This window comes from Malurus melanocephalus, unplaced genomic scaffold (assembly GCF_030028575.1).
Source record: "Malurus melanocephalus ecotype Western Australia unplaced genomic scaffold, MMel_1.1 scaffold_1075, whole genome shotgun sequence".
NCBI classification, from domain to species: domain Eukaryota; kingdom Metazoa; phylum Chordata; class Aves; order Passeriformes; family Maluridae; genus Malurus; species Malurus melanocephalus.
In genome coordinates this window covers 32,107-50,588 of record NW_026624307.1, presented here as the reverse complement: position 1 = coordinate 50,588, position 18,482 = coordinate 32,107, and the positions used below count along the sequence as shown (strand labels likewise).

General features: G+C 54.1%; 2 protein-coding genes across 3 annotated transcripts in view; both read right to left on the bottom strand.

Moving 5' to 3' along the window:
• The window catches only part of PTK7 (protein tyrosine kinase 7 (inactive)), a 30,744-nt gene extending 18,540 nt beyond the window's left edge, over positions 1-12,204 (bottom strand). For both annotated transcript variants that reach the window (XM_057386844.1, XM_057386845.1), the window contains exon 1: positions 12,092-12,204. In XM_057386844.1, the coding sequence (XP_057242827.1) occupies positions 12,092-12,140 (49 nt within the window). In that variant the 5' untranslated portion in view covers positions 12,141-12,204. The remainder of the gene's footprint in view (positions 1-12,091) is intronic.
• Positions 12,205-14,261: 2,057 nt separating this feature from the next.
• LOC130586137 (heme-binding protein 1-like) lies at positions 14,262-18,411 on the bottom strand. Its single transcript, XM_057386852.1, has 5 exons — positions 18,198-18,411; positions 18,026-18,111; positions 15,282-15,423; positions 14,965-15,148; positions 14,262-14,818 (listed from the first exon to the last, which is right to left on the bottom strand). Exons 1-5 carry the CDS (start codon positions 18,343-18,345, stop codon positions 14,644-14,646), a joined length of 735 nt encoding a protein of 244 aa, XP_057242835.1. The 5' UTR covers positions 18,346-18,411; the 3' UTR covers positions 14,262-14,643.
• Positions 18,412-18,482: the final 71 nt, after the last annotated feature.

Below are 18,482 nucleotides of genomic sequence, written 5' to 3'. Positions count from 1 at the left end.
AAAAAAAGGGCAAAAGGAAAAAAGGGCAAAAGGAAAAAAAGGGCAAAAGGAAAAAAAGGGAAAAAAAGAAAAGGGAAAAGAGAAAAAAAGAAAAAAGAAGGGAAAAAAAGAAGAAAAAAAARGRAAAAAAAAAGAAGAAAAAAAGGAAAGGGGAAAAGCTGCAACCACTTAGCATAATTCCCATTAGCATCCCAAARAAAACATGCAGAGAAACTGCAAGCAGTGGTGTATCCCTGCCCTCCCAAGCCCAGAATCCCATACACATGAATGGCCAAGCCCAGTTTCTGAGCAATGATCACAAGAAACCAGAACAAAGCCATGGGGTTTGAAGGCTGTGAATCAGGTACTGGAGCAGACGCTAAGGCAGCGCTGACAGGGATGTGCTGGGGTCCAGCTCAGTGCCACAAGCAGCATTTTGGGAGGTTCCTACTCATTCCTAAGCCAAGCAGAGGCTGCTGCCAACCAATACCCCACTGCAGGCTGACCTGATCCAGTGGGGCAGACACCCCAGAGCACAGTTTGTCCCCAAGGCTGTGGGATTTGCTAGTGATCTTTGTGAGAATGTGCCTGAGCTGAACTGTGAGCTGTGCTTTGCCCCATGGTTTCTCCCAACATCTCAGCACCTTGCTCAYGCAGGAAAAAGCTGGAGCAAGAGTGGGAACTCCCATGGTAGCCAAGCTCCTTGGCTCCCTGAAACTGCTGGGGCTGCTGAACCAGAACAACTGGCCTTGGAGCWGCAGGAGTTGCCTGTCTGTCCTGGGAACACGCTGACACCACTCCAAGCCAAGCTCTTCTCCAGCACCCGCTGCAAGAGGCGACACAGGCAGGCAGGGAACCTTCCCAGGGAAAGGATGCTGCTCTTTTGGGGCACTGCATGACCCAAAGAGAAGCCCAAACACCCTTTCTGGGGTAGCAGCCAGCCCAGAGAACCAGCCCAAGCCATGGGTGCAGTGCTGCAGTCATGCAGCCAAGAGAGGAACATGGCAGAGTCTGCAGCCAGATCACTGCTTCTCCTGCCCCAACAATCAGGGCACAGCTTGGTGCTGGCTTTTCCCCTTTGTGGAAAAGGGAGCTGAGCTTCACAGGCAGTGGTGGCTCCCAGGAAGGCCAGGACAGTATCTTTGTAGCAGATGTGCAGAGACAGAGGARCAAATGAGAGAGAAGGCTTCAAGCCCAGTTCAGGAGATGGGAATCCTGCTGGCACCATGAAACTATCTTTTAACGGGGCATCAGCCAAAAGCTCCTGAGCAGACACTGCCAAGCCCCARWGAGAAACACAAACATTTCAAGGGCRACTCAGCACYACTGACAGGCTTGCTGCACCCACCAACCTTGCCAACCTTGCAACCAGGCTTGCTCTGAGCCCTTGAGCAATTCCCTGCTCTCCTCATAAAYACCTGGTGCTGGCTGCTGGCAGGGGACACAGGGATCTGAAGGCTCTCTGGCCAGCACAGCACAGGTATTGCACTTTTCTCCCACTAAAGGAAACACAGCACACAGATGCCAAGCGGAACCAGGATGAGCCAGAAGATTCCTGTGTAGTAGCCTTGAAGGACGGTGCTTCCCCCACAATTTATGCAGGGCCATGTGAGAATGCAAAGGTTTTTACCGAGCAAAACTCCTCTGGGAGAGCAGAGGAGAGCCCAGGCAGGGTTGAACAGACAGGCAGGTCCTGGCAGCTGGGAAGAGCTGTGACAGAGCTGGCTCAGCACTCGTGGCCCGGTGGCTCTGTGGCTCAGAGCTCATCCCGTGGCAGCTGGGCCAGCAGGATCACACCAGCACTTGCCAATCCATCTTCACATCCTCACACTCAGGCTGACGTTGTTCCTGCCATCCCAAGCCCAGCCAAAGAGGGATTCCCCCAAAACAGCRCTGTGTGGACGGCACTCCTGGCCAGAGCTCCGCGTTTTTCCTGTTCCAGCCGAAGCGCCGTTCCAGATGACGGGAAAAAACAGGAGAAACTCCATAAAACTGCCTGGTGCTTCCCTTCGGCAAACAGGAGCCCCAGCCAGGCGCTCCAGAGAATGGAAGCCGAGGCTGTAAAGACAAAAGGGCTGGGGTGGGGGTGGGAAGAGGCCAGGGCGAGGGAAGCGGAGCAAAGAGGAGCAGCGTGCACACGAGGCCCGCAAGCAAAGCCAGCTGCTCCGGCAACACAGCGTGGAAAGCAAAGCTGCTGCTCAGAGCCAGCTCCTCTGCACACAGCCAGGTCACCAAGGCTCCTGCCAGCAAGTCCTCCCTGCCCTCCCAGCAGTGTTTCGTGGAGAATGAAGCATCTTTGCCATTGGAAGTGCTTGAGTGAGCTGCTTCTCTGCACCAAACCCAGCAGAAGGAAGGAAACCTTCCCAGCACCATCCAAACCTTTGGATATGCTCTGTCTGGAYATCTCACAAATCTTGCTTGCTCAAGGGGCCCAGTGAGAGGGTTACCACCTCACCCAGCAGCCCCCAAAGCCATGGCTCACCAGCAAACCCCACAAACACCCCRAGRGCAACAGWGCAGGGCCAGCAGCTGTAGGGCAARGAGKGGACAGAAGATGCAGTCAAAAATTCACATCTACACCACTGCAAACACCCTCTCCGTTCTGAGGGCAGCTTTTATGTTTACATTATCTGTGAGGACTTCAAGCCCACCCATAAGCAACTTGCTGGTCCCAAAGAGAACCCAGAGAGCTGGGGACAAAGGGACAGCTGCACTTCTGAGCCTCGCGTGCAGGGAAACAGGCAGGAAGCTTATTTATATCCCAAGCTCTGCTCTAGGATAAATATTTTAAATCTCTCTCCAGGTCATGTCAGCATATTTACAGCTAAGTTTCCCTTAGTTMTATGCCTGTGGAGACTCGGATTTGCCATGAAGCCAGGGAGATCCAGCTGGCAAAGCTCTCCAGACAGCTTACAGCTCATGGTTCATCCAGTGCCATGGTCTTGAAAACRACACCCATGCTCTGGCAGGGATTGAGCTGGGTATCCCTTCCTGCTGCTGCCTCTGCACAGCCCACCCACAAGCGTTCACCCAGACACTCTGCCTTCCCAGGAACAAGGAGAAGTCACAGAGACTGGGAAATGTCCCAATCCAACACCAGATCAGGGGCAATCCCACTGCAGGGCTCCCCACAGAGCACAGCCACATTGTCTCGCTCGAGGTGAGGCTCTGGAGCATCATCCTGCTTCACCTCTGGATTTCCYGAAGGTTTAACCTGCTCACTCCCCTCCCACAGGAAGGAAAGAAGCTCCCAGGAGAGGCASACGCTTTTCCTAGCAGCCACCACAGCACTGCAAACTGAAAATTGCTGTGAAAAGGCACCGAGGAGACATTTGAAATATCCTTCAGTCCATCAGCTGCACCGGTGCCTCCTCTATTTATGTGGGATCAGCACTGTGGGGTTTTGACCTCTGGCTGCCTCTGAAGCTTGAAGAGAGGATGGACTGGTTGCCCAGGGCTTCCTGCTGGGTTCATGTGATTCCTGTGCCAACCCTCACGAGCGTTTCAGGATCACTCATCCACAAACACTGCCTGCTGTGCACTGCACGTCCGTTTTCCATCTGTGTGCCCCTGGCTTCTTCCTGCCTACAAAGCAGCGTCCACAACTCCCCAGATCTGTCCCCAGGTCTGCAGATCTCTCCTAGATCCTCCTCTTTTCATTGCTAGAAAGCTGAAGATCAGCCCTGTTTCACAATCATCATTTATGATAGTGCAGAGAAGCGCTGTTGTCCAGGACCAACCTCCTGGGAAAAAAATCACCAGGGAGGCTGGACCTGCARCATCACCTCTGCAAGCAGAGAGGGCACAGAAAAGAACAGCTCCTTGTTTATTTTCATTAAAGCCATTTATGAATCTATATTAAAAGCCACAAAAATAGGAAAGCAGATGGAGAAGCTAATATTTCTTCTGCTCATGCAATATTAATTRAGAGGTAGCTTCTCTATGAGATACTGCTACATTATCTCAGCTAAAAATGGAAAAAAGTCACTGAGTGGGAAGAACATGCAGCAGGGCACTTTCTGGAATATTTTACAAATCGATAACTAGGCAGAACCTTCGCTACAGATAAATCTAATGCAAAGCCCCAGAGTCAAATCAAAGAAAAGTTCGGCTCTAAGAGACTCAGACAGAAACTCACACTAACCACATCTCCTTGAAAAATMAGTGCTTTTCTGACTTCCCATATATCTGCAGAACAAATAGCTCTTATTTGACAGTCACAGACTTTTCTTCAGCTGAGCAGAGGAACCCTTATCCATAAAGTCTCMCAATTTCCAGGAACCAGCTGAACCTCCCAGCAGCCCTGCCCCAGCTCTGTCGCTCTGATTTCTCAGCAGCTTTTGTGAACTGGAGGCTGGCTCAAGAAGACAAAGGCAATCTCAAATCTCAAGATGGCAGGAGGAAGCCACAGCCACACCTGGCAGAAGAGCAGCGCCCAGAGGCAGGCACTGGAGAGGAACCAAGCAACAGCAAAGTCTGAGAAGGGGGCGTGTGGCGTGCCATGGCAGGTCTGCATCCAGAGGAGCAATCAGGAAGAGGTGGAGAGAAGAGGCACAACTGGGAAAGGAAAAACTGCACTTGGAGCACAACAAGGCAGCAAGACAGAGAGAGGAGGATCAGTGCTGGTGAGGGCACAGCAAGCAGCTCCTCCACTTACACATCTGAAAAAACACACACRACACGCAGGGAGAACCATCAGGAGTGAACTCAACAGAGGGAATTAAAAATAATCAGATGTGTTGCCTTTGTAACTCAGCTTCTGTTTGGAATATGGTGGACAAAGAGCTGTTCAAACCTAGCTGGAGGAAAGAATGATCACAAAATGAGATCTCACTGCACAGAGGAAGTCTCAGCCCAGGAAGTGGGCACTCCCATAGCACCTGCCAGGTGCTCACATGTGCCATGCTCACAGCAGACACTATGGATGGACAGGAACAAAGCACCAAGAACTCACAAGAAGCCCTGGTTTCTTTGCTCCAAGATAATTTGCAAAGTTCTTACACAACTGAATTCTGAACGAAGTCTCTTGAAGAGACTTTTGCTGTTGGCAGAGGCAACTGCACAGCTTGACTTCAGCAGCACAAACCCATCCACGCTCCCACRAATGGTCAGGGAGAACTGGTTAAGGAGCACTGCCCATTGTGGCACCCAGGAGACTGCCTGGTTTTACCCTCTCTGATCTTGTCCTTGCTGGGAAAGACAAACTCATAATCTTCTCACCCATGAAAACCTCCCAGGCACTGCCAGAGCCTTCAGCAGAGGCAGCAGCGTGGAGCAGCTCCATGCCACAGGAGTGAAGGGCTGCCCCAGCAGAGCCAGGACACACCAAAGCACGCTGCTGTGGAGAGCAATAAAGGCACTTGCAAGCCACAGCTTGTCCTGCCCTTAACCATTTCCACAGCCACTGCATGGTTGGAATCAAAGGCTCCCTTTGTGCTCCCAATGAGTGACTGCAATGAGGAGAGCATTTATAGCTGGTCTTAAGCAATGCYGTGCCTATCTGGTGCCAGCATCACTCAGAAAGGACAGCCCAGAGGCACAGGAGACTCCCCTCCGCACCCAGAAYGGGACTTGGCCTCCACATGCCATGGCTCTGGGGACAGACCTGTCTGGCTTTCTTCTGGGGTGACAGAGGACAGGGCCAACCTGCCCAAACTGACAGCAGCAGGGTGCAGTCTTGGCTGCTCTTCAGGGTGGCGTGAGCTGCATCAAAGTGTAAAATCCTGCTGCTGGGACAAACCTCATTTCACAACTGCATCACAGGAGAGGAAAAGTTATAAAGTCCGTCATCTTGGAGCTACAAACATCTGCCATCAGCACTGAGGTCTGTGCTCATGGACACTGCTGGTTCACAGGACAGAAATCACCCAGGAGCTGAACACAGATCAAGCAGGGCTGAAATACAGAACACTTGTGATCCTCCCCCATTCAAACCTCAGCCCCTTTCTGCAGCAGCTCCCAGCACACACAGCAACCCCACGTCATTGCCTTCTCCCAGCATGAAACRTCTTGTTTTCCAGAGGGGGAAGGTTCATGCCCTGAAATCCAATGTGTCACACCACCTTCCAGACAGGAATCTGCTCGTATCGGTTTTCTCCATTCATCATCCTGCACAATACTGCCATCAATCCAAGACATCCCAACCTCACAGAGGTGCAGACCACCTGACAGCAGCAGATTCAATTCATGCATGCTCAGGGGCCCTCTGCACGCTCCAGCTCACAGAAGCCAAAACCCCTGCCTGCTCCATTCAAATCAGAGCTTCATCTGAACAAGAAGACAGGCCATTGGTATCCCGCTGGCAAGCACCATCTCACAGGAGGAATCACAGTTAAAACCTSCTCTCCTGACACATAACCCATGTGCACCCACCGTGCAAGGCAACAGGAGTTCAACAACTCCTCACTGTTTCCTCCTGAATTCTGCAGCTGCACCTGGCCAGTTTTCATATTTTCATCCTGTTTTCTGCAGCACCTGAACACCTCAGCAGCCATCTGTTCATTAGCAGCAGAAATGTTTTAATCACAACATGGACCATACCACCTGTAGGTGGATGCCACCTATAATTTTTAAGGATTAGAATGCATTCTCGAGAGAAGCCCTTGCAGAACAACTCCAGAAGGTCAAAATGGGAGAAGAGAGGATGGATTTTTGAAAGCTGATCAAACAAAAGGAGCAGCCCCGGGCGGTAACAGTCTGCAAAGAGTATCAAAATAGCACCCACCCATCAACTTTCCCAAACAGCTAAGACAAGCAAGCTTGGGAAAAGTCAGAGCAGGGCAGGCACACCGAAACTTCTCATCCCAGGCACACAGACCAGGCTTTCAGGAACTTGCAAACCACCCTGAAATTCCTCCCTTGCCTTTGTCTTTGCTGATCAGACAGCACTTACTAGTTATCTCTCAGAACAGAGGTAAGRAGTCTGCTCTGTGACCAGACAGAGTCTGCTTCCCTGAAAGACAAGGCTTAAATTTAGACTAGAAGTACTGTACAGGTCAGCCTAAAAGCTCAGGAAAAACATTTCGGTATGAAGTTTAAAAAAGAGCTGGCAGGAGTGAGAAACAGAGCCGGAGCAGCAGTCAATGAAAAGCACATGCACTGCAGACCTGGCTGCCAACACAAATTGATGCTTTGAAACAAAGACCACTTGTGTTTTGGCTTGAAGATCTTCCACAGCTACTCAGCAAGGGCTGCACGGATTAAAAGGAGACACAGGTAAACACAGAACAGTGCTTGCTGCCAAGTATTTCCCTGCAACAAAGGAATGACCAGAAATGGAGACCTTGCCTTGACTGGGTGGCATGGGTTCATCCTCACTGTTCTGCACTGTGCCAAGGAAGGCAGAGGAAATGCTGGACAGACATACTCAACCTCTGCTCAAGCAGCACCTGGAGCCACAGCCTGAACCTGGAGAGCTGCAGCTGCTTCAAACATTGAMTATAACTCCAACCTCAGGAGCCCACAGGTGTTCCACCACAACCAGCCTTCRCCCATCTCCTTCACCCATTCCAGAAGAGACCCCAGACAATTTTCTTCCAAGGCTTCACTGCCCGGGACTACAGACACCCGAGTGCCTCCTGCAACACAAGACCCTGGTCTGGATCCCAAACAGACTCACATCCACATAAAGACATGCCCTGCAAGCCCCTACTCCTTCCCACTGCCTGCACAGTGAAATATTCAGAAGGCACAGGAAGAGTGAAATGGGAGATGGTCTTTTCACAAAGATGATCCTTCCTTCAGTCTGGTCCTTTTTTAGGCRCACCAGCTGTCCACCCTAAACCAAACAGCAAAAGCAACAGCTCCCATTGCRATGTAAAGGTGGATTTGCTGGCCCWGTGTGACTCCAGAGGTGACCTGACACTGCTTCTTCACGTGACACCCCAGAGCAGTGCAGGAAAGCAGCCACTGTGACAGGCGAGGAAAAGGAGAGAGCTGACAGCTCATCAACACAACCAGCACAGCAGATCCTGACAGGGGCTGGTAGGATGAAGGAGATGGAAGTGCAGGACTCTGAACAGGCCACATCCTCCAGAACCAAAAATCCATGAGCTTCCATGTGCTGTGGTTCAACAKTGCCAGCGTTAAGAAGCAAACAAACAAGTTGCTAAAAGAACCCAGGGCCCSTCACCTTACCCACAACTCCCTGTGAACAAGCTCCCTTTGAAAAACCACAAGAGATGCCCAACGTTTTTGGACTGCTGAAAGCTCACAAGGACATCAAGACCAAGACATGAACCATGTGCAGAGCCTCCAAACCATGACAAAGCCCAGGGAATGGCCCCCACTCTAGCAGCAGCAACATGAAAAGCCTCAAAAACTGCAGCATCCCCCCCTCCTTCCTCACCAGGCTCCCTCAGAGAACAAACCCTTCCATGTTCAGCAGTGCAATCGTTTCCTTCAGGCAAGGCAGCACACAAGGTATGCTACARGCACAGCCCTTTAACCCTCTGTGCAACACAACATCTGCTCTTCCAACAGAGGAGAAGCATTTACAAGCAGCTCTTGGATGCCACCTCCCAATATCCTCCAGGCAAGGAGCAAGACATGGAATCAGGCCACCCACCTTGGCACCTCTGCCATGCTGAAACACACACTGAGCCCAGGAAACAACATGTTACCAACTGTCAARTTATCATTTCTCAATCTCTCTTCCTCCTCTTCTCCGAGACACAGCTGGTTTCTTATAAAGGTAAAAGACACCACAGCTGCCCTTCTCCCAACTTGGATGTGATCATCCTTCTCCAGCAGGTACTGCCACACCAAAGGTRGGGCTGCCTCTTTCACTTAGACAGCAAAATTCACTGTGCTGGCTCACAGCCTTTGCAAACCCCACCAACCCCAAAGCTGCACAACTTAAACCTCATCAAGAAGAACGTTCCYGTGCATCCACCAAGCATCTTGTTCCAAGGACTCCAAAGAGCTGCCTGTCCCGGCCCATGAGACCAGCACTCATGTTAGGAGAATGAGAACTGCTCCTTGGGGTCTGGACAAACAATTGCATGTCCTCCAAGCTCAGGGAAATTTCCCTCCGAACACCACGGCGGTAACTGCCTTCACAAAGAGCACGTTTGTACCCAAGCCTGTCCACCTCTAAATAAGCATTTGTTCCACGTTCCCAAATATCGAAAGCAGTGGAAACACCCACTGCTAATGTGAAATATTTTGCATTCCAGGCCTGAGAGGTATGCTTGAAAATGTTCAGAGAGGAAAGAGTGTTTATTCACTGGGAAGAGGTGTACTAGGTCCAGCTATTTACTTTAGTCCACGTGTGCTTGCTGGAACACAGCTTTGATCTTTGCAACTTAAATAGCAGATGAATTGAAACGAAGGCAAGAAAAATATTAGTGTAAAGATCCTCTAGCAAATACCTRTAACCAGGCCTCACATCCTTCAGATCTTTTTGAAGTGCTTTATCACTTACAGCCAAACTGGCCCTTGYGTTCTTGCCCATCGTGCCAAGGCCAGGCTGTTCCCTTCCCACCTTCTTCCCTCCATTCCCCTCCGGCTCCATGGCCTTTAAAGAAAGTGCATTAACACACGTGCTTGTCTGGATGCAGCATTTGGCCAGACAAGGTTAGACCTACCCATCTGATCAAGAAAAAAAAGCCTTCCTTGAACAAGAGGGATTCAGCAGACTGGGAGGAAACACACTCCCATCAGCAAGAACATTCATCACCCAGCACGAAACTAAATACAGGTGCYTGCTGCAGTTTAAACATCTGCCCCTCTGCCTTTAGAAGATGGCCTCATTCCAGGTCAATTAAGAGCTCAGAGGACATTTTAAAAGGGTTTTTAAACAGGACAACCCACTGATCAGTGCCAGTTCCCGGTGGTTCAGGACCCCACAATGCAGACAAAGAAGTGCCTATGGCCACAACTGTGGAGCTGCCATGCCTTTGAAACTCCTGCCATATCGAGGTTCCAGCCTGCCCAGAGCACTGTCTGAACACAGCCAAGTCCCAAGGGGGATCACATCATTCCTGTTTTCAGAAATTTTCTTCTTGAAAACCAGGCTTGCTAGCAAGCATGACAGAAGCACAGCCATACAGAAATACACAGCTCAACACAGGACACGGAGGCATTTCCAGAACAAAATAGACCTTTTGGGGTTTGGTTTTTTTTTTTGCTTTAAAGGAAAGTTGACTCAGCAAATATTTCCTCTGCTAGCATTTCRACCACATGTTCCAGCAGAAGTCAGCACACATCTGGCATACTGCAGTACCACAAAGATCACAGCTTCACTGAACAATGGAAGTGGAAGAAGAGGGACCAGCAGCCCAGGCACTGGGCACTTCTGGGACACATACATGGCCAAGGACCTGTGTGAGCAATGGGTACTGCAAAGCTCYCARRTCTTCCTCCAATGCTCTTTCCAAACAGCATCCACAGGCAAAGAGATGYGGATGCCCTGCAGTCCACAAAACTTAGCACTAGCCTGTGAAACCCACACAAAGTGCACGTTTTGGCTACATTGATGGAACCTGGTATTTTTTACAATGTCTGTGAGCTAGATACGTGCATGTTCCCCCCAGAGCTGCCCGATGTGGTCCTGCTCAGCAAGACAAACAAGGAGTGTACCTGACTGGAGCAGCACAAAAAGTGGCAGACAGTCCTCACAGGCGGCTCTGCACATCCAGCTCCAGCGGTGCCGTAGATGGCATCTACTGGCACATAAATGAATGCCGTGGCAGGTCCACGGGACCCGCTGGCTTCAAAATCGAGCCCAAGATAAGCACGCACTCCCCCAGCAGAAACAGCCTTCCCAGAAGGCTGCCAAGGCGGATGGCAATCACGGCGCTAATCAGCTAAGTAAGTGCTGCTTTTCGTGCTTATCAGCTGTAAATTGGACAATACTTGCCGCCTGGCAGCAGGGCTCAGCCACGGCTCCAGATACGGGCGGGCAGCGGCGCTAAAGATATCTTTCCCTCAGAGGCAATATTCTACCCAGGTGCTAAACTAAGATTGCTCTTGATTTTACAGCTCGAACTGCAAAGCAAACTCTACAACTGCGCACGGTGAGACAGAAGGCACGGCAAACAGCTACCGGCAAAATGCGGGATCCTCCCTGTCTGCAGGATTCCCAAGAGAAGAACTGAGGTGGTGTGGCATGGGACAGCCGTGGGACCCTTCACATCCAGGCTGGAAGACGCTGCCCCCGTGGCTTTCATACACAGCCAAGACCTTGGGCTCCTCAGACAAGGAAAATGGTGCTAGGAGGTCAGTGGGGAAAAACACAACGGAGCGAGGGAAGGAGAGTTTGGGTCTTGCACTCGGACACTTTGAAAAGCAGCAGCCAGGATAATCAAGGAGCCGCAGAGCTCGGAACGGGCAGGGAAGGTGGCACTGGGGGCGGGGCATAGGGCTCCTCCAGATGCGCCCAGCAAGGGACAAAACCCCTCAGCGGTCGGGAGGTCAATCTCCACGGGTGGGAGCTCACCGCGTGCCCTGTTTTGTCTCCGAGTTCTGATCTGACCAGAATTCCTAAGAAAACCCTCCGCTGCTGCGCGCAGCCTTCCCGGTGTCAACCCTGCCCACGGCGCCCGGAGGGGCCAAGCCCGGCTAAAGGGGTGTCCGGGAGCCCTCTCCGGAGCGCGCTGCTCCGGGGGCGCCGGTTCGCCGTCTCCCATGCGGCAAATGCCTGCCGTATTTGCATCCCCGTGCATTTCGGCACGRCGCTCCCCCTCCGGAGCGGGCGGGCGGGCAGGGCGAGCCGGCGCACGCCGGGCAAGGAGAGCCGGGCGAGGCGCCCCGGCGGCTCCCGCAGCACAGCGGGGCTGAGCGGGGCGGGGGCGCGGCGGCCCCGGGGGGAACAGATGGGGCCTCACGCAGCCCCTGCTCCGCGCCCGACTCCGGCGGGACGAGCGGGCCCCATCGCCCCCGGGCTCTCGGGAACCCGGGGGGGGGGCGCGGACCACCGGAGGCTCGGCCCCGGACACGGCCGCACCHCCTCCACCGCCGGGACCGGCCGTGGACCCCCGCCCGCCGGCCCCAGCGCGGCCCAGCCACGGACGCCAGGCGAGGCGCGAAGCTCCGCCGCCCCCGCCCCGCCGCCGGGACCCRCATTCCCGGGAAGCGGGGGCTGCGGTGGCTGTCCCGGTCCGTGACTCACCCAGCACCAGCAGTGCCCGCACCGCCGCCATCCTCGGCACCGCCGCCATCCCCCGCGCCGGTCAGCGTGCCCGCCGGACCCCAGCCATGCCGCCGCCGCCCCGCCCGCCGCCGCCGCCGCCGGGAGGGGTTCCGGAGGAGGGGCGGCCACCGGAAACCGGGCGGGGTCGGGAGGAGTGGGGTCCCCCGGGCAGCGCCCGGCTCGGCCCCCCGTGCCTCAGTGGCGGTGCTGGAGGCTCGGAGCTCGCTGGCGCCATCCCCCGCGGAGCCCCTCCGGCACGGGGGGCGGGAGGGTGGCGCCGGGAGCCCCCGCGWACCCGCTCTGCTCCCGCCAGCGCCTCCGGGGTACCCCGAGCAGCGAGAAGGCAACGGAGCGTCCCCCCCGCCCAGGGACTCCTTCTAGCCGGGCTGTTTGTTAAACTCATGGCAGAAACTCCCGGTCTGTACCGCTGTGGAGGCACTGGGGCAGCGAGGAGCCAGGAGCTTCGCACCCTGCTACGGGCAGAGCTGGACACACATCYCCAGCGCACAACACGCTGCCTGCTCTTTGCTGCTCCGCTGCAAGGCACAAGCTGAAGCACAGCAGCATGAGCCGGTCTGGCCATCCGCATGGCCCAGACTGGAGCTTCTCTGCCCGASCCAATGCCTCCCGTGGAACCTGCTGCAGCCCTGCACCACCGGCTCTGGCAGTTGTCACCCTATACACCAGCTTTCCAGCCGGTTTGTTGAGCCTCCAAAGTGCTGGTTTTGGTAGACTCACCATCAGACGTGGAGACTGATGGAAGACTCACCATCAGACATGGCCCTGAGCGCTGCTGGATCCTGCACAGAGGGTGCTGGAGCCTTTACTCTGCAAAACCTGTGGCACAGGATTGGAGCATACCTACCACCCTGTGTGGCAGTGTCAGCCTGGTGCTGCAACCAGAAGCTCCCACCCTTACCACCTCCTGGGACACCACAGAGCTGCTCCCACAGGGCATGCCGCCGTGGAACTCTGCCARTAACCACAAACCAGTCCCCTCTCAYAGGAAAGCCACCACCTCCTGCCACCAAAAGCTGTTCTGGTTTTGGYTGGGGACCAAGCAGCCTCAGAGGAAGTGGTAGCCTATTCAACATGCTCTAAAAAGGAAGTTTTATTTCCACCTGTGAGATCACGGCAAGCAAAGCAGCTGATGTATAGTAAAAGGGTCTCTGTCCCACACACACCAGCAGACTTTGCTCTCCCACTGATACTGAACCACCTGACCCCAGCCTCACATAAGGGAATTGCTTCTTGCTCCCCAGAAGGTAAAGTGAGCTAAGCACTGCTGATCCAGGTACCATGACTTCTCTGAGAAGCATTTGCTGCAGCAGCCCTCACATAAGGGAATTGCTTCTCCCTCCACACCAAGGCAGTTAAGCATGTCCAAGCAGAAGTGTAGCAGTTACTGCAGCCAATCAGGACAATGTGCAGTCATATTCGAATTCTCACCCTCAAAGATCAGATGCTCACGTGGAGTACAGCCACAGTATCCAACTTCTGCACCAGGGAACGAGGCAGACCCCATCCAACAGAAAATCATCTTACCTGCAGGGCAGTGTGCCCACAGTTCTCGCAGCAGCAACCAAGCGGCCTGTGCAGCAATRCAGAGGCTGTGCTTGGCTGAACAGGAAGCTGTAAACTGGACTAATTAGAGCCCTTCTAATTAGCCACAGCTTTGCAGCCTGGAGCATCTCCAGGAAGGCAACAGCAAGCCTTTTTCAAGCCAAACCAGACACACCCCCATCCCCACCATCAGTGATCTGTAGCTGCAGTGGTTTGAGCYGGGTTTATTTAGTGTTGGCACTGCCAGCTTCCCCCAGGAAAGCATGACGGTATTCATGGATGTGAAACTCGGATCAATGCATAACACAACACACAGTGGTGCCGCTGCTGCTGCTCTCTCAYAGCAGGTCTGCAAAACAGCATCCACAACAGACAGACGAAGGCTGCCAGCGCCCCAGTCCTGGCTGAGGAATGGTGAGTGACAGACTGGGAGGCACCCAACAATCCAAAGAAAACCACCCCAGCAGGARATATTCAGGATTTACACCTGAATTCAAGCCCTTTTCCCCTGTAAACCCCACTGTCCCTGTAGCAGCATTTCAGTGGCTCTGTTTGGGACAGGCAGCCATTCTTGAATGGCTGAAGCAGGCCAGAAGCCGCAGAAACAGTCACTTGCCTTGAGACACCATCACCTTGTGATTCTGCCAACCACTAGACCCACCAGCCTCCCTGGCACAGCTCTGCAAGCCCAGTGCAGGTCAGGCCAGCACATTGCACAAGCCCACACCATGTGCTTCCCATCAGGAGCTTGATCTAGAGCTTGTCCTTGGTGCCAGCTCCAGCCTCAACTGTGGGCACAGGTGCAGATCAGGCAGGATTTCCCCTGGCAGGACCCTCGCAGGGCAAGCTRCAAACCCACCCCACAGTCTCTTGGTCTCTCATTGTGTGGGTGAATAGCAGGTCGAGATGAACTCCGTCTCCTTTGGGTCAGAATTGCCATCTACACCAGGTCCAGTGACAGAGGGGACTCACTCTGCCCGGCGGATGAACCAGATCTCATTGCGGCGCTGGGGGATGCTGGGATTTTCRTATGAAGCCACAATGTAGGTTTCCYGCAGCACCGTGTCTGTGGAGCCCAAGAGTTCCCAAAAGAGGCTAATCTCCCGCAGAATTGTCTCCTCAGTGGTCATCCCGTAGAAAACCCTGCAGCAAAGGGGGCAACATAAGCAACAGAGCCAGACATTCCCACAGCCAGAACTCCCATCCCTCTGCCCAAGGAACCACAGCAGCCATGCAGGGAGTTTGTACATCTCTGCCGAGCTGAGAAAACACCTCYGGTGCTGGGTCACCTGGTTATAACCTGGAGCGGTGGCCTCTCGATGATGTGGATTTCGGGGTCCACGGGAACAGGGGGGTTTTGCTGGAACTCTCCTGGCAGATAATAGGCAGTTAGGACCTCACGCTCCAGCTCGGTCCCCTCTTTGGTCAGGTGGATTTCGTTGAGCACTGGGACTGTCATGCCCAGATAGCAACCTGGAAAGAGGCAGGCAGGCAGTGAGACAGATGCACTAGCAGCAGCAGCCCTCCTCCCCACTCCAGATGGATGAGTGGCAAAGCCCTCCCTCTGTGCAGCCTGCCAGCCCCTCCAGCCCCTGCCTGCACACACCTACAGAGTTCTCCTTGCAGATGTAGCGCATGAGCTTCATGAAGCTCATGGAGATGCTTTGCTCATACATGGGCTCCCCCATGGTGACACAGGCCCACTTCCCAGCTGGGTACTGCCGCTCCTCGTAGGCCGCTTCCTCGCACTGAAACAGGCCACAGACAAGCCAAGTCAGAGTCAAGCACGCTGACAACGCTGCAGCAGCTGGSTGGAAAACCAACACTGACAGGCGAGAAGCGGGGAGACACCAGCCTGCCAAAACGAGAGCCCCTGCTAGGCAGCGRTTGGCAGAGCGGGACAAAGAAGGTGAGGGGAGCTGGCATCACACGCACCTCAGACAAGGATACTCATGAGCACTGGGCAAAAGTCAGCAAAAGGAAAGGCACAGACAAGGGGCAGGGTGCAAGGGGACCTGGAGGCTCCTGGCATGCACAAGGAATGCAGCACATCCTCAGCAAGGGGCACAGGACTTGCAGCTCCTCTTCAGTCTCTGTCCAGCCTACTCACAAGGATGTTCCTGATTCCAGGCACCCAAAAGCCTCCAGTAATGATGTTGTTCTCAGGTGCAGTGCCTTTTCACTGGAACCTGTGTACACACAGGATAACAGAAACATTCCTGCCCAATAGAAGGAAAAATCTGGCAGAGCTCTAGCACTCAGAAAAGCTGTGAAAACTGTAATGAAACTCCTCAGATCCTCCTCCCATACCAAGAAGCGACAGGAGGAAGAAGAGACATTAAACAAGCTGTGGTATTTTCTGGGATGGATCAGAATCTCTATTTCCAACACAGAATGTCCAATATTCTGGACAAACCCAACCCAGAAGTGGGGGAAGGGGAGTGGGGAAATTCAATCCTGGTATGTTCATAGCTCAGTTCATGGCACATCTGTGACCACAGGTAACACACAAACAGGGGCTGGAAAGTTGTAACCAGCACCTATCTTCCTGCTCTCAGCTTGTTCTTCAGACAGATCACAGTGGTCATGAGAMAATCCTGTTTCACAGAGCTCAGGGCACCTTCCCAAACTTCTCCCTTCCACAGCTCTGTTGGCAGTGACAGAACCAGGAAGCTGTGACCAGACACAACACTGGGTGCAGCCTCCCTGTGCCTCCACCCTAATCAGGTGTCTAGCCTGAAAGCCAAACCAAAGGTGGAGGGAAGGCACCTGGCCTGCTTGTGTGCATCAGTGGGATGCCAGTAAGAAAAACGCCCCAAAACACTGTGGGTCAGCCAGCATTCACCCTCCAGCTGGGGCCATGCCTGCCACTGTCCCACCAAGCAAAGAAAAGGAGAACAAGAGCATTTTCCAAGCAAGGAAACTGCCRATCCCTTTACACTATTTGGAACTGTCATCTGTCATACCACCTGCAATAAAACRATCAACGCAGTAAGTCACAACATCTGGTTGTGTCAGAGCCTGATCCTTACACCACTCTGGATGATGCTTGGCCAAGAGAAATAATGAAGATGCTTCACACAGATGCAGACAGCAGGTCCCTGCAAGGTGAGCTGGGGARCTGAGTCCTGACTGAGCTGGGGGCTGAGTGCTGACAGAGCACGGTGCTGTAGGAGACATAATGATTCACTTGCCTCAAAGAGGATGAGGGCTTGTAGCACTGATYGCTCAGGAAAAGCAACCAAATATCACTGATCTGCCTGAGCCTGGCAAATGTGTCCCTCGGTGCCCCAGCTTCAAAGTCCCCTCAGCACTGATGTCAGGCAGTGGCTCTTCTCACTCAGCCTCACACTCCAAGAATCCTCCCCAGGCATAGATGGGATGCCAACAACAACAACAACAAAAGATCTTCAGTTCCCACAAAGTCTTGGGGCCCCATTCCTGCCTGGGATTGATACAGGCGGAGTAAAGACCAGATTAAGTCCCAGGGACCCAGAACAAGGAAAGAGGGAGCGTGGTGAAGCCCCAGTTCAGAGCTGCGCAACCCACATGTTCAGACATGTTTTACTGGGAATGCTGGACCTCAGCCCAGAAGAAATTGGTTAACCACTTCTCACACAGAGGACAACTGACAGACATCTTCTTGGTAGGAWGCCCAACTAGGCCTGCAGAGACACAAGAACCAGTCTGACAAGCAGTTATTTCACAAAGCACAGAAGCACTCTTATGTGCATGAGATGAGAGTAAGTGTGTTTAAGCAGCACAAAGAGAAGATCTTCAGGCAGAAGAGACCACATTTGGATTGGCGATGGAGACAGATAGCAACACATGCTCAGGCCTGACAACCAGGGTCCTGGTGCCCTGTGTTCCCCACAGAGACATCTTTATCTTCTGCCAGCTGAAATCTCAACCAGCCACACAACTAGCACAAACACAACCAGCAGSACTTGGAGCTATGGAACAAGGCGTTTTGAGAACGGCAGGGAGCAGGCTCTGAACTGAACATTCCCTTTCTTAGATGCGTCCACCCCAGCAAGAAGATAGGCTGGCAAAGGAGGCAGCTGGAAGTCAGAAGACCAGAGAAAGCAGGAAGACTTATCCAAWTTTAAAATAAAAGCCGGGAAGCTGAGCACTGGCATTACTCTACACAGGAGGAGGTGCAGGAGCGGCAGCATACTGCACCGATCCAGAGGTGTCATCCCGGCTGTGGTGCTGCAGGAACCCCGGCGAGGCTGCTGTGCCAGGGAGAGGCTCTTCCAACCCTCCGGGCTGGCGGCAGCMCCCGAGGCAGCCTCACCGCGGGCGRGCAGCAGGCGACAAGCCGGCTGTGCGGAGAGGGTCAGGCCTCACCTTCCCGTGCTGCGACAGGGACACGTACGGCACGGGCTCGCGAGCCTGGCTGTGCCGGGCCATCTGGGCGATCGGGCCTGCCATGTCTGCAAGGCAAAGCACACGAGAGACGAGGCTCGCCCCGGCCGCGGCGCACAACGAGTCCGGCCCKTGCCGTCAGCCCGCCGCTCACCTCGGGGCAGGTTGACTCGATGCGTGCTGGCCACGGCCTCCCACTGGGCGAACAGCTGTCCCTGCTCCTCCTGGTCGTCCTCGCTGTCGCTGTCGTCGCCGGGCTCCTCGCCCAGCCGCTCCAGGTCCTCCAGCGTGATCCGCGCCATCGCGTCCGCCGGGAAGGGGACGGGGACCGCCCCGGGGCGGCACAGCCCGGCCCAGCGCTGCCCAGCGCGGCGGAGAGCGCCCCCTGGCGCTCCGGCGGACCGTGCCGCCGCTGTCCCCCGGCAGGCGGCGCCCGTCC